The sequence below is a fragment of the Geotrypetes seraphini genome, chromosome 8 (genome assembly GCF_902459505.1).
Source record: "Geotrypetes seraphini chromosome 8, aGeoSer1.1, whole genome shotgun sequence".
In the NCBI taxonomy this organism is placed as follows: Eukaryota; Metazoa; Chordata; class Amphibia; order Gymnophiona; family Dermophiidae; genus Geotrypetes; species Geotrypetes seraphini.
In genome coordinates, this window is record NC_047091.1 from 35,673,918 (window position 1) to 35,689,709 (window position 15,792).

General features: G+C 45.2%; 1 protein-coding gene across 4 annotated transcripts in view; it reads left to right on the forward strand.

The window, feature by feature from the left end:
• The window catches only part of CNKSR1 (connector enhancer of kinase suppressor of Ras 1), a 45,411-nt gene extending 29,619 nt beyond the window's left edge, over positions 1-15,792 (forward strand). For 3 of the 4 annotated variants that reach the window (XM_033955275.1, XM_033955276.1, XM_033955274.1), the window contains 11 exons: positions 2,081-2,223; positions 3,313-3,482; positions 5,692-5,722; positions 6,518-6,690; positions 6,818-6,891; positions 8,502-8,573; positions 8,997-9,070; positions 10,400-10,464; positions 10,571-10,706; positions 11,710-11,894; positions 14,636-15,792. In XM_033955275.1, coding sequence (XP_033811166.1) covers positions 2,081-2,223; positions 3,313-3,482; positions 5,692-5,722; positions 6,518-6,690; positions 6,818-6,891; positions 8,502-8,573; positions 8,997-9,070; positions 10,400-10,464; positions 10,571-10,706; positions 11,710-11,894; positions 14,636-14,854 — 1,342 coding nt within the window. In that variant the 3' untranslated portion in view covers positions 14,855-15,792. The remainder of the gene's footprint in view (positions 1-2,080; positions 2,224-3,312; positions 3,483-5,691; positions 5,723-6,517; positions 6,691-6,817; positions 6,892-8,501; positions 8,574-8,996; positions 9,071-10,399; positions 10,465-10,570; positions 10,707-11,709; positions 11,895-14,635) is intronic. The other variant, XM_033955277.1, reaches the window with a different exon arrangement.

The window sequence follows — 15,792 nt, forward strand, 5'->3', positions numbered from 1 at the left end:
TATAATGGAAGTGACAGGTATGTCCCCCAGGACAGGTTTGGGAACCACTGCCTTATATCAACGATTGTGCTGGTTTTCTGTACATTTATACCAGAAGCGGCATGGAAATGTGGGCACCCAGTTGTACAAATGCCCTTAAAAAATAATTTAGTTGCATTTTCCAATATACAGCATATACCATACGTCAAGAAAATAAGTTCCAGTACATAAAGAATCTTCATTGGTTATCAGATGAGAGGCGAATTAAGTTTAAATCCGCTTGCAGAGTTCATTGTATATTACAGACTGACTCTTCAGATAATCTGGTTTTGCTGTTTTCTCATTTGCATTATTCTTCCACCAGATTATTTGGTGCTTTATTACTACATTATCCACAGATTAGGGGAGTATGGTATAAACAACAGCTCCAATTCCTCTTTTGCTTATGCTGCCATTACAATTTGGAATAATCTACCTGTTTACATTAGGACCAATATCAATTACTTAAGGTTTTGTAAAAATTTGAAAACTTTTTTATATGACTTGTTGTAACAAACTTGTTTAACCGATTTGTAACCAAGAACTCTTAAAGCCTTATCTCTGTATTCTACTTACATGTACTTCATGACCCTACATTGTGACTATTTCTCTGACTTTCTCCCTTTCTCTGATTACCTCTATAACCTACCTACATGTATTCAACGACTTTCATGTAATTATTTAGCTGATTGTCCAGCTCTTCTTATTGTAAACCACGTCGAACTACTATGGCTTCGGCGGTATATAAGAATAAAATTATTATTATTATTATTAATTTTCATGTTATGATATTTTAATTATTGATTGCTTTTGTATTTCCCTTAGATTTTATGGCCTCTTTGCATGTAAATGGCCTTGAACCTTTTTTGGTATAGTGCGATTAATAAATTGCGTATTAGATTAGATTAAAGACAAATATATACAGTAGTTATAACAAGAACAACTAATAATGTGTATCAATCACGCATAAGGAAAATAGCTATACAGCATGAACTGCCAATAAACCTACAAATTATAGAGAGGAACCCTGTAAGGAAAGAGGCATTCAAAGAAAGGAAACTTAAAAGACTAATACAGGGGAGAGTATGGCACAATGGCTTCAGCACCCTGAGATTGTGGGCTCAAACCCACGCTGCTCCTTGTGACCCTGGGCAAGTCACTTAATCCCCCCATTGCCCCAGGTACATTAGAGAGATTGTGAGCCCACCGGGCCAGACAGGGAAAAATGCTTGAAGTACCTGAACAAATTCATATAAATCATTATGGGCTTCCCTGAGAGAATGATATAGAAAACTGAAGAAATAGTGTGAAGAGTTTCAGCCTCTGATAACCAGAGCAGGTATTGTGACATCATAATGTCTCATTCTACCAATAAGAGCCAACCTTATCAGTGATGTCACAATGGCTTGATTGTCCTAGACTTGGCTCACTTTTACTACATCCCGATTTCTACAGTGGTTAAAGCTACAGCCTCAGCACCCTGAGGTTGTGGGTTCAAACCCACGCTGCTCCTTGTGACCCTGGGCAAGTCACTTAATCCCCCCATTGCCCCAGGTACATTAGATAGATTGTGAGAGGGAAAAATGCTCGAGTACCTGAATAAATTCATGTAAACCATTCTGAGCTCCCCTGGGAGAACAGTATAGAAAATTTAATAAATAAATCAATAAATAACTAATCCTAGACCAATGACTATAATGCATTTCTTCTTAACTTCCCACTTCCCCATCTCGACAAACCGGGAGCAATAGAGAGCGTCTATTCTCAAGAAAAGTCGTAAGTTGTTTGGGCTCAAAAAACAAATATCTGCCCTTTTAAAGATGACCTTTTTGCTCTGGTGCTCTCGTGTTGATACACATGGAGGAAATGAAAACCTCTCTCCCAGGGAGCCCCAGAAATTAAATTCAAGCTATAATATCATTCCCTCTGGCTGCCGAAATCCAGAGTTGGAGGGTTTCAGGAACTCCTGGGGCTGATTCATTGAAAGAGAATGTTAGGAATGATCTCTGTAGCTGGCAGGTATCTACACGTCGTTGCTCATGTGCCTTTCTCTTCTTTCAAGCCTGGATACTGAGTTGGAGGGTCGTAGGCGACCAGGGAAGGCGCATACTACTTCCTCATCAGAATTTTTCAGTCCAGATGACTGCTGGATTCCCTCAAGAGAGGATGACCCTGTTCTAGGACAAGATCTCGGGAGTGAAACTGGTAGGCTGTCAATGCATTCTTTCTCGCAAAATCTGTTTTATTGAAAATCCAATGATATAAATACAGCTTGAGAACAGAATATAAACCACAGCAGAGGATTTCAAACATTAGACAATAAGATGATATAAAGCCTATCCCTTCTAACACCCCCAAACCCCACCCCCCAAAAAAGTAAACCATCCCATCCTCCTCAGCAGAAACATCTCAAAAATAAAAAAATGATGACAAAACTATGTCTCCAAGATTCTCCCAACCCATTCACAGATTTAATTTATTGAGTATCGGACTGTGAACTTTAGAGGGAAGCGAATCTATATAGTATTTCCAAACAGTCCAAAAGCCATTCAGCAAGCAGTTCAGAGAGGGGCAGGAGCATGGAAGGCTCGGTACACCACTGTACCACTAAGGATTGAAAAAGGTATGTGGGAGGGAGGTAAAAAAATTGGCAGAATTGGCCAGGCCAGGAGACAGGAGAGATCACTCCTGTTCCGGCCCACCACGTTATACGGCAGGCCTGAATTACTTCTGGGTCACAGGCCAGGAAGTGACATCAGAGGGAAGTCCAACACTGGCGCAAGGAGCTTGCTTTCAGAAGCCACTCACACTGGCGAAGATTAAGAGGTATGGGGGGGAGGGGGAGGAAGAGCGAAAGTGTGGAATGGGGTGCAGGAAGGAGCTGGGGCGGGGGCCCTCCTACCCTTACTACGCCACTGACTGTATCCGATATTTACTGCACATTTTCCTGTGCTGGTGCTCTAGACAAACATTTAATTTTGTGCCTCAGACTTTATTGGCCATTTCTGTGAATGATCAGTAGCACAATTGATTTACTTCTATTTCACTCATGGTCGAACATTTCAGCATTACAGGTATTGAGTTAAATGCGAGCCCTGGTTTCACTCAGTTTCTGCTGAAGAAGGCTGCAACTTTCCCTTGGTGGGCAAAAACCCAGTCTTGCTATAACCCACCTACATAAGTAATATTTGTCTCTAAGACCTATACAGACCAGATGTTTTTGGGGTTTTGTTTTTTTTTTTTTTACTGGAATGGAACAGCTATGTTTAATCTGGTGGATTCCATCCTCTCTAGGTTCCCTGGGGGCTGGTTGGGATGCTGAGTCCATCAGCAGAGTCAGCCTGGGGCCTGAAAGCCCCAGATCTGGAAAGGAGCCAAGGACCTTGGACCTGCAGAACAGGACTGAGCAGAGATCTGGGACAGCGGAGCAGAAGACGGAGGGGACTGGAAGACAGGAGAACCTGGTACGATAACCAGCTCTGGCTAATCCGTGCAGCACAACGAATGTTATCCCTTTATATATATTTTTCATATTTATAATCTGCTCACACCTAAGCGGAGTACGAGTGCATGCATAATAATAAAAACGTACAGCCCTTCCATCATCTCAGGAATAATTTCTTCAGAGCAGGAATAGATAACCTCACCGCCGATTCTGGAATGTAAGTGCCGAAGAGGTTGATAAAGTGACAGGTTCTGAGTCAAATACCATGGAGAGGGAATGGGGGCTTGTATGCCGCCTTTTGGTGGTCACACATTCAAAGCGGTTTATGTATTTACAGGTACTTATTTTGTAACGTGGGGCAACGGAGGATTAAGTGATTTGCCCAGGGTCACAAGGAGCAGCACTGGGATTTGATCCCACAACCTCAGGGGGCTGAGGCAGCAGTTCTACCACGAGGGCACTCCTCATCTCACTGCTGAATATTGCATATTGCCCAGAAATAGCTAAGAAGAAGAAAAAAAAGAAAATTAAATTGAATTAGGTTGGGAAGACTGGATGGACCATTCAGGTCTTTATCTGCCATCATCTACTATGTTACTATGGCTTCTATTTAAAGTGATTTACATTCAGTAAACATGCCTGCATACACACAGTGAGAAAATGGCATATACCATATATACTCAAATATAAACTGATTTGACTATAAACTGAGGTAACCTTTCCTCCCCTCCCCAAAAGGGGGAAAAAGGTTCTTTCGAATATAAACCCCAGGGGGAGGAGTTATATTCAGTTGCCCTGCCTTGTACCCAGCCCTCCTTCCCTTCCTGTCCAGCTCTGCACCCAGCCTCCGATGCCCACTGCAGTCCTCCCCTGGTGGTCCAGTGGTGAGCCGGGACAGGAGCGATCCTTCCCATGTCCTGTCTCGGCTAACTGTTAACCACCTCACTTCCTTCCCACCTCCCACACCCTCTCTCCAACATACCTTTTGAACCCTGGTGATCTAGCAGTGAAGCGGGGCAAGAGCGATTTTTCTTTGCTCCTGCCTTGTGTGGATCCGCGATCAGAAGTGGCTGTGCAAGTTCCCAGGGCACATCACTGCTAGACCACAGGGTTCAAAAGGTTTGTTGGCGAGGGGTCCGGGAGGCGGGAAGGAGATAGGGTGGTTAACAGTTGGCTGGGACAGGACGCGGGAAGGATCGCTGCTGTCACGGCTCACCGCTGGACCACCAGGGCTTAAGGCAGGCCCACGGGAGGCCTCCAACAGGTCTGGGTGGGGGCGGGGGAGCGCACAGACTTGAGGACCTGAATATAAACCAAGACCTTTATTTTTGGGCCATTTTTCTGGGCAATCACTCACGGTCTGCTCCGACTGCCTCTTCCTGTACTAAAGTCGGGCTACACCAATCAGGAGCTGCTTTGACACGCAGCTCCTGATTGGTGTAGCCCGACTCTAGTACAGGAAGAGGCAGTCGGAGAATACCGTGAATGAGTGAAACCGCAAATTCGCGGGGGAACACTGTACTTGTGTTTGCATGCCACTGGGGCTGGTTCTTGTCTCCTGTTTTAAAAGATAGGCACCTTTGTAGACTTCACACAAAGACACTCTGCTGTCCATTATGAACAGTTTTCAGACAAACCCATCTAGCTAGGAAAACTTTAGTTTTACCCGGCTAAATGGCTTTGGAAACTGTTCTGAACATCTTTGACCTGTTGAGGGGCAGCGGGGAAGTGTTACCTCGGAATCACCCCCCTCGTTTTCCTGCTGACGCAATGGCCCCTATTCTCAAACCTCACTGTGCCTTTAATAATCGATGTTAAACCAATTTTAACCGGCTTAGCATCGAAGTATTTAAGCTCTCGATGCCCAAAATGGCTAATCACGGTCTTTTCCGTGCTTTGTAGCAGCCTCCAAAAATCGTATGTAAATGGATTACAAAAAGCTTACATACAAAATGAAGCACCAGTTTTTAACACTCCGAAATCTTGGCCAGGTTTGGGGGGTGCTGGTAGTGTTCCCATAGGAGGGATCTTAGGTGCATGAACCAATCAGAATTTTAGACCCTTCCCAGTGCATTCCGGTGCATCCTGCCATTTTGAAGAGGCAGGCCAGCCAGCTGGAGGGAGTGATGAATATTAAGTGATGAATAAACTTGGAACGCTTAGTTTATCGCAGGTCGTCATCTGTATCTGCAGATCTGACCCTGTGCTTTCTCTCTCTTATTACGCAGGAAAAGGCTCAAAGTAAAACCAGGCAGAAAGGTAAGCGAGTGGCCCTTGATCCTTTTTGTTTTGCTGGACCAGGATGCCCCAGTTTGCTCTGAAGGCACATGTGGAAATTATGCATGTTTGGGGTGTGATTACACAATATAATGGTATTCATGTGTTGCATATGTGTGGTATGTAGTGCCAGATTACAATACATAAGAACATAAGAATAGTCTTACTGGGTCAAACCAGTGGTCCATCTAGCCCAGTTTCCCGTCTTCATGGAGGCCAATCCATGTCACAAGTGCCTGGAAAACCCCCAAATAGTAGCAACATTCCTTACAGAATCTCAAAGAAAAGCAAGATTCCGGAATCCCAGAGAGTAACAGGTTTTTAGAATCCCAAATAGTAGTAACATTCCATGCGGAATCCCTAACGAGTGGCAGCATTCCATGCTATCGATCCAGGGCAAGCAGTGACTCACCCCATGTCTGTCTCAATAACAGACTATGGACTTTTCCTCCAGGAACTTGTCCAAACCTTTCTTAAAACCAGCTACGCTATCTGCTCTTACCATAACCTCTGGCAATGCGATTCCAGAGCTTAACTATTCTGTGAGTGAACAAATATTTCCACCTATTGGTTTTAAAAGTATTACTCTGTAACTTCATTGAGTGTCTCCTAGTCTTTGTAAATTTTGATTCAGTTAAAAAAAAAAAATCGATCCACTTGTACCCATTCCACACTGCATTAATACAGCCACAGGAGTTTCTAGTGCCCCACAGCCCCAGTCCTGGAAAACCACCCTCTTCCCTCTCTCGGACCTGACTTTTAAGTTTCCCTGCTTAGGTGTGGCTACCAGGCTGAGCCGGCGTCGGGTCTCTTGCCGTGAACTGGGTCAGGCAGACTGTGATGGCTGGCTCTTGAAAAAGAAGGACCATCCAGGCTTCATGTCCCAAAAATGGAAGCGTTTCTGGTTTGTCCTGAAGGGTCATTCACTGTACTGGTATAATAGTCTAAACGTGAGTATGCGATGGGAGGGGGGAGGGGCTCTCTCGCTGCAGAGTACGAGGGTAAATGCTAAATATTATGTCATCCTCATCTCAGGATTTTTCTTCTTTTTTTTTTTTCATTGTTTTCTTTGTCCAGGATGAAAAAGCAATTGGATTGATAAAGGTTTCATCTTACAAACTGGAAAGCAGCCGAGAGCCCAAAAAGAAGTAGTGAGTACTCTTGTGTACTGTTCTGGGCTTCAGGGTACGTGTTGCAGTGTGAATGATGCAGGGTAAGTACTGCAGAGGTGTTTGAGGCGAGGAAGTGCATTTTGGGGGTTGCTTGCAGCCAGGAGAAGGGAATCGGGGGAACCCTCTGGCCTCACGTTTCCAAGGGCTGTGCAATGCTGCAGTAACCCCACCTCTGGTCTCATGAGAGCAAAAGGATGTAAGCCAAGTCTTGCTGACCCTGGTAATTTGGCATCTCCAGACGGTCACTTTGTCCTATTACATTTTTCCTGGGAACTCCATCGAGCCAGGGACTGCAGCGGCTGCTCTGCCGAGAGATCGGCGCCACACTAGGAGGTACGGCAGGCAGCTTCCTGCGACAAAGAATTTTGCCCACGGTTCCATAGAGCCTGTTCTTACAAACACTTTGGAACCCTGTTGAAAACCTCTCTTTTCTCAAAGTATTTGGGCAAATAACTCTAGGCATTTTTAAAAAATGTTATTTTATTATTCATTTTTTGTTTTAGAGGACGTGTCCGAGTGCCCTGATGGGTTTACGCAACTCTGCAGTTTGTCCGGGTTTTGAAAAGCATTGGGCTCAGGGCCACGTCCGGAGGGCCTTTGCGCATGAGCGGCTGCAACATGATGACATCACACAAATGCACACATGCATGTGACATCATCACGTCACATCTGAACATAGGCAGGGACCCTCCAGATGCGGCCCTGAAGAGATGAGATTTATGTGGGGTGGGGGTTGGGGGTAGGGCTATGGGTGGAATGGCAAGGGGCTGGGGATAGATTGAGGCGGGGCCAGGGCGGAGCCACACACCCTCCTTTTTTTTAACAAAAAATTTGGTAACCCTCTTAGATTCAGCCCTGCCTTGAGCTTCTGTTTTCTCATTCTCTCCCCCCCAATTGAGGACAGATTTGGTGCATTATCTAATCTAATCTAACCTTCAATTTATATACCGGATCTTTTCCCTAAGGAGCTCGATTCGGTTTACAATTCATTAAAAAGTAGATAACATACTAATAGGCCATAAAGAAATGATACTATTAGTTAAGATTAGATAGGTATTAAAGGGTTAAAAGTAAGATATACTTAATTACTGTTCGTCAGCTAATAATCTTGGATAACTATTGTGTAAACAACCAAGTTTTAAAATTTTTTTCAAAATCTTAAGGGAATCTGGGAGTCTGTTCCAAATTTTCACCAATTTAAATGCCATAGATTTGTTGAGCTTCCCGGCACATTTAAGTCCTTTAGAAGATGGAAAAGATAATTTATAGATTGTTGTAATCCTTGAGTGGCAGGATCTAATAGCATTCCAACAAAGAGGGATTGAAGGGTTGAATATTCCATAAAGGGATTTAAAAACAACATATGCACACTTGAACTGGGGATACGTGATCGTACTTTCTCTTTCCAAAAATAAGTTTAGCTGCTGTATTCTGTATCAACTGAAGTCGATCTAAGCTACCCTGTTTAATATCCAAATAAACAGAGTTACAATAGTCCAACCGAGCAAGCACAGGCCTGGGTTATGACAAGACAAGGGAACATAAGTAAAAGGATGTGACATTACTGGCCTTCGCTCTCTCTGTTTCAGTGAATTCCAGCTCAGCCATCAGAAGTATAAACCCTTCGTGTTTGCAGCCGAGAGTCTATCTGATATGAGCAAGTAAGTACAGGGTTCGACAAACTTCGGAATCCATTTGTACCCTGCAGTTGCCCTATCTGTACTCAGGGAAGGGGGGTGAGGCAATGGCTGTGTTCTTGGAGCGTTAGAGAGGAAGATGGACACGTCGGTCTGCTTGTGGGCAATGTCAGCTCTCTATGCAGTACTGTACAGTGGCTAGAATTTGAGGCTCGGACCTTTTTGGCCAAGACTCAGCCAACAGGCTCGTGCAAGCGTCCTTCGTGTCGCAGCAAGAAGGGGCTTGTTCCAGACCTTTTGGAGGCCTCCGGGCTTTGTGCTGTGATGGAGACTTGAGCTGGCACACGCCAACCCTAATCCTCTGCTCACGAACAGGGGAGCGAGGCAGGGAGCGATTGGTTCTGTGGTTTAATGCAGCGGCAAAAATGAGTGCTGTTTCTTTTCCAGATGGGTAATGAATTTGATCACCTCAATAACAAAATACACGACACAGGCTAAACAGCCTCATGCGGGGGAAGAAGGTGAGGAGACAATGTACTGCGTTTTTATATAGGATCATTTGGGATCCCTTCTTGCAAATGCTAAAATTCAGGTGGTTCACAATAACTAATTAAGATTGAATTAAAAAAAACCCACTGAGACCACATTCCGATTGTAAAATCAGAACCCATGGCCCCGCCCCCCAGACCCACTCGGTTCCACCAAGTCACACACCGCGCTGCCTAAGCCCCGCCCTCTTCTCATGCGTCGGGAGGGCATCTGCGCATGCTTCGCTGTGATGTGATGATGCGCGTGAGCATCACCGCGTTGCATCCTGGCGCGCGCAGATGCCCTCCCGACGTGGTCCCGAGCTGGAAGCTTTTCAAACCCGGATAAAGTGCCGGATTTTGAAAAGCTGTCCAGATGCCCGGACAGTTCTCTAAAAAGAGGGATACGTCCGGGTAAATCCGGATGTCTGGTAACCCTAACCGCGTGACTAATTGTGTGGGGGGCATTAGAACCATGGTCGCATTTGCAAGGAAGCATCGAGACCCTGGCGTGTTCACATGCAAGCCCAAAGCGCAATCTAACATTCATCGGAAATCGCTACAATGTAACTTCAGCCTTATCCTGGATTCCACAGTATATCTATCTCCTCTATATCCAGTGGTGTTGCCCTTCCCCCACCCTCCTCTCCGCTCCCTCCTTGATCCCCCTTCCCTTCCCCCGAAACTCTAGTGGTTCACCGCCGCAAGCAACAAGAACTTCAGTGTGCTCCTTGCGACCCCCATCGGCTCTCCCTCTGATGTCACTTCCTGGAAATGACATCAGTGGGAGAGAAGATGCGGTCGCGAGGGACACGTTGAAGTTGTTGGTCACGGCAGCGAACAGCTAGAGGAAGGGGAAGGGCACGCGAGGAGTGGGAAGAGGCGGGGGGGTGGAGAGGAGGAGGGTCGCCGGCTCCCCCACCAACATAGCCCTCGGGGCAGACTGCCCCCCCTTGTCCCCCTCCCTTATTACGTCACTCTCTATATCTGCCTATTCCATAACAAATCTATCTCTTTTAACCTGACTTACCCCCTAATGTTGTTCCTGCATTGTACCCAGTGGCGTAGCGAGGGTGACAGGCGCCTGGGGTAATGCTCCTCCCCCCTCCGCTCCTTCCCTGCCCCCTCCTGCCACATGCGCGCTGCTTCCCTTCCCTTGTACCTCTGTAATATTCCTGGCACAAATAGCAGCCCCCAAGCTAGTATCGCGCCAGCGTCAGCTCTTTCTCTGATGTAATTTCCTAGGCGCGTGAATATAGCATGACATGACGAGCAGAAATGGTTAGGCAAGTTTTCTTTTTCACCCCCCCCCCACACCCCCAGATTGTTACAGTGAGACTGAAGCTGAGGACCCTGAGGATGAGATCACGCGACAAGGTTTGGAGGAGGTGAGTGATTACCTTGCTGATTCTGTTCCTTGCCCAGATGCTTCCGGAATGTTGGTGGCGTTCAGTCGCTAGGACCAGCCTTTCATGTGTGGTTGTTTCCTGACAGGGCCAGGAGCGGATGCTGCTTCTTCCATATGCTGCAAAGGGAGCAAACACCGAGAGCAAATTCAGCACCCCCTCCAACAGCCCCGTTACCCGAAGAGCAGACGGCAGGTTTGCAGCTGAGCAGAAAGTACCTGCAGGTTAAGTAGCTCCTCTCAGACGTCCTTCTCTCCTAAATTCCACTCCATTTTCCTTCTCTTTCCACTCTTGCCTTTCTCGTCTTGACATTTTTGCTTTGAACATAACATAAGAACATAAGAGTAGCCTTACAGGGTCAGATCAATGGTCCATCAAGCCCAGTAGCCCGTTCTCACGGTGGTCAAACCGAGGCACTAGTACCTGGCCAAAACCCAAGGAGTAGCAATATTCCATGCTACCGATTCAGGGCAAGCAGTGGTTTCTCCCATGTCTTTCTCAATAACAGACTATGGACTTTTCCTCCAGGAACTTGTCCAAACCTTTCTTAAAACCAGCTACGCTATCCGCTCTTACCACAACCTTTGGCAATGCGTTCCAGAGCTTAACTATTCTCTGAGTGAAAAAAATATTTCTTCCTATTGGTTTTAAAAGTATTTCCCTGTAACTTCATCAAGTGTCCCCTAGTCTTTGTCATTTTTGACGGAGTGAAAAATCGATCCACTCAGGATTTTGTAGACTTCAATCATATCTCCCCTCAGCCGCCTCTTTTCCATGCTGAAGAGTCCTAACCTCATTCGTGAAGAGTTCCATCCCCTTTATCATCTTGGTCGCTCTTCTTTGAATCTTTTCTAGTGCCGCTATATCTTTCTTGAGATAAGGAGATCAGAATTGAATACAATACTCCAGGTGAGGTCGCACCATGGAGCAATACAGAGGCATTCTAACATTCTTAGTTTTGTTAACCATCCCTTTTTAAATAATTCCTAGCATCCTGCTTGCCCTTTTGGCTCTGCCACACATTGGGCAGAAGGTTTCATCGTATTGTCTACGATGACACCCAGATCCTTTTCTTGGGTTCTTACCCCAAGGTGGACCTTAACATCTGGTCACTCAGTCCTCTGCTGTAGTTATACTAGAGCCCTTTATGAGATGGATTTCTGAAGGTTGGTAAGATGTTCACTGCCCTGTCATTTCTAATTGCATGGTTGTGTTGCCACTATACAGATTCTGAGGATGATGACAGCATGGAGGCCCTGATCAATTGTCTGAAACAGGGCGGGGTATCGCTCATCGGGAGGGAGCAGCTGCTTACCAGAGAGCAATACCGCAAGTCCTTCATCAAACGCAACAAGAACCCACAAATCAATGAGAAGGTGCATGCGGTGCGAGTCCTGAAGAGCACGCTCAAGGTCGGTGTGGGCAGAAACGGCAACCTTATTTGGGGGAGGGGGCAGTCCTAATTCCCTCCCTTTCCCCCCTCCCCCCCACTCTTTGCTTCCTGTGCCTCCAACTTACATATTGTAACTCCAGCACCCCACTTCTGGAACTTCATCTCAAGAGGATCAAGATTCGGTCCTGCCCCATCCTCCCTCTGGGCAAAATTTAAAAAACACAGCAATCAATATTCAAACGGTTCCTGTCTAGTTAAATCCTGCTACTGATATTACTACAGTACCCTAAACACATAAGAAACCGTCGCTGCTCGACAGAGCTTACAATCTACTCAAGACAGACAAACAGGAAAACTAAGAGATTAGGAAGTTACTTTTTGTGGGAATGATAAAACAGAGGTGGGTACTGAACAAGTGAACAGGAGTTAGGACTGAAAACCAGCCTCCAAAAGATAGGCTTTTCGCTTAGATTGCTAGTCTTTAAAATAAAACTTTCACTTCTTCCTCCTTTTCTGGACAAACTCCTCATCCCTTTCTGCCCCTCTCGGACTCTTAGATCAGCAGATCAGAACCTACTATCTGTTCCCTCTATCAAAGAATTTTATTACACTAGGAAATCCAATTTCTCCATTATTGCCCCAACTTTATGGAATGTCTTGCCTCCCCAACTTCACCACAAAAATCTCCTAGATAAATTCAAGATTAAACTAAAAACGTTCTTATTTCAAGATGCATTCCATAGCTCCTAAACTTCTTATTGCTAAGTCTGCCAACCGCTTTTAAGAAGCGTCCCAATCCCTAATGTTTTATCCCTCTCCCTCTCTCTTCTTTTTAACCCCAGTTTTTTTTTCTCTCCAACAATGTAACTTTACCCCCCCCTTTCTTCTTCAATCCCCACTCTCATGTATGCCTTTGTAAAACGTCTACAATGTTCACTTTTCCCCCTTTTATAAGCATTATTTTAATTCTTTATTTTATCATAGCGTTGTAAACCGGCTAGATATTTGTTGATGGTCGGTATATTAAAAATAATAAAACTTAAAACTTGAATATGGCCAACGACAGAGCTTGACGCACCAACTCAGGAAGTCTGTTCCAACCATATGGCGCAGCAAGATAAAAGGAATGGAGTCTGCAGTTGGCAGTGGAGGAGAAGGGTACAGATAAGAAAGACCTGCCCGATGAATGGACTTTCCAGGGTGGAGTGTAGGGAGAGATAAGACAGGAGATGTTTGTAAGTTTCCAAAACGTACAAGTTTCTTTTTGAAAATTTGGGATTCATATATTCAAAATCTTTCCTCTAGAGCACGATTATTAATATTTTACATTGAAGCTTTGGAAACATATATAACTTTGCAATACTTGGTAATATGTGTCATCTTCCATGGGGGGGAGGGAGAATAGGGGGGTGCAGGGGTAGGATGAAATAGGTCATATAGAAATGTATATTGCAGGAATGATAAATTTCATATTTTATTAGAATTTCATTAATTACTTCAATACAATGTGAATAGGAGGTGGGAAGGAGAGGGGGAAGTGGGGTAAGGGGTAAGGGAGGTGGAGGTAGTAGGGGGGTTGATATGGATCTTATGGAAATATATTATGGAGGAATGATAGAAATATGTATGAAAATATCATAATTGTGAATCTTTTTGAAATGAAATCTATTTGTATTATATTATATTTAATTATTTCCTTCAATAAAATGTTATAAATTAAAAGAAAAAGACAGGAGAAATATTGAGGAGCTGCAGCGTGAATAAGAGAAGTTTGAACTGTATGTGAAAACAGATAGGGATTCAATGAAGGGACTTGAGCGACACTGGCAGAATGTAAGTTAAGCAGCAAAATTTTGAACAGATTGAAGGGGAGAGAAATGGCTTAGTGGAAGACCTGTGTGGAATAGTTTGCCACAGTGGCTCTTCTCTCCGACGTCACTTCCTATGCACGTCAGCAGGAACCCTTTGAAGTTGTTGCTCATGGCAGTGAACAATTAGAGGTACGGGGAAAGGGAAGGGAGGATGCACGTGAGGTGAGGGGAGAAGTGGGAAGAGGCGGAGTGGGCACCATCCTCTCCCGCCTCCTCCTTACTACGCCACTGTCTCCCGGAAGCCTTCTCTCTAGAGCGTCCCACCTACAAGGGAACAGGAAGTTGCTCCAAAGAGAAGGCTTTCGGTGCAGGCCGACGGCAGCAGGCTCACCTCATTGCTGCTGCCAGCTGGTCCAATGATTCAGTTTCATTGAGGTGATAGATGGGAGACAGGGGAGAGAGAGAGATGCACTGTCCTGTGGGGAGGGAGTGGGGGGAGGGTGGAGGAAGGGAGATAGAAGCACCCATGGGAGGGGAGTTGGAGAGAGGGAGAGAGAGAAAATCCTAAGGGAGAAGGGGTTGTAGATAGAGAGAGAAGATCCACTGGGGTGTTGGAGGTAGGGAGTGAGAAGCATCCACAGGGGGTTGGTGGGAGGGAGAGAAGCACTAAAAGGGTGCAGAAGATGGGAAGGGGGACTAATGAAATGGGTGAAAATTGGGGGGGAGGGCAGTGGGAGGAAGGCCAGGGGGAGGTCAGGGGTGTGGCGGGTGGGGTCCTCTTTTTTGACTTCACAAATATGGTAACCCTACTCAGATCCCCTGCACCTGACAAATCCACTCGTGTAAACTTGAACTGAAAAGATACTGATGTTAAAGGGATTTTCACTGGCCCCCATCTAGATACTACACCTTCTGATTTATTTGTCTGTTTCTCTTTCTTTGCATTCAGGCTAAACTCTCTGAACTCCAAGTCCTGAACCAGGTTCTGGATAACCCGGGTTTGACCTCAGAGGCATTCAAGAAATGGAAACTGGAGCATCAGGAACTGTACAAAGAAATCCAAGACCTCTGGGTTCAAAACACAAGACAGACTCAAAGTGCAGAGCCCGGCTCCAGTGATGAAGAGATCCCAGGGTCGCTAGAGGAGCCTCATGCACAGAGCCCATGAAAATGATTGCGTACGAGTAAGGCAGAAACCTCTGGTCAGGGGGTCTGTGAGCAGCCAGACCTCTCTGGGGTCCTGAGGCTTCAAGATCTCTTGTTAGAGAAATATTCTTTTTAGAAGCACAGGGCATTCTTGTGTCTCTCTGACTCCTCCTGGATTATTGGGAGAAAAACTGATGATACAGGATATACCGCATATTTTGGTAGAAAATAGAGTCAATACCCTTGGATGTGCCTTTTTTTTTCTTTGTGTGCAGTGGGATTTTTCACTTCTTTTCATAAGTGAGCTGGAGCTGTTACACCGTGGTGGTCATTGGTTTTTCTTTAGCGCGCCATATGTATTGGGAATATTGAGAACTATTCAAGCTTCAGGTAATCAGGGAAGATAAAAGCAATTTCAGTTCTAGTGGTGAAATCTATTTTTGTTTTCTCTGGATGGCGGGAGTCGGGCTGTCTTCTCCACTGATGTCCTGGTATCAGCCTCCGTCCCCCCCCCCCAAGATTTTGATAATTGAATGCAATAATCAGGATCATCGCACCAAAATTGTGAAAAGAAAATGCAAGTTAAACTCTATGCTGATGGTTCTATGGACTGCGGCTGCTCATTGCTGCCCTGAAGAAGCTAATGTCCTAGGCGGCTGCCTAGACTTGCTTAATGATTGGGCCAGCCCTGGTAAAACAAGGAAGAGGAGATGGCATGAGGCTGAAAACATGCTATTATAATTTATTTTTTACATTTCATGGTGAGGAGAGAGAGTGTTTTCTACTGTTTTCTCTTAGTTTGTAGAGCAGTTTCTACGAGGGGGTGCTGAAACGTTTTTAGCTCAACCAAGAAGAGAATGACGTGGATATGGTTCAATCAATGATCTGAAACAATATCAAAATATAGAATTTTGTTTCTGCAAATTGGCACTTAACAAAATAAGACACTCTTTTATGCTA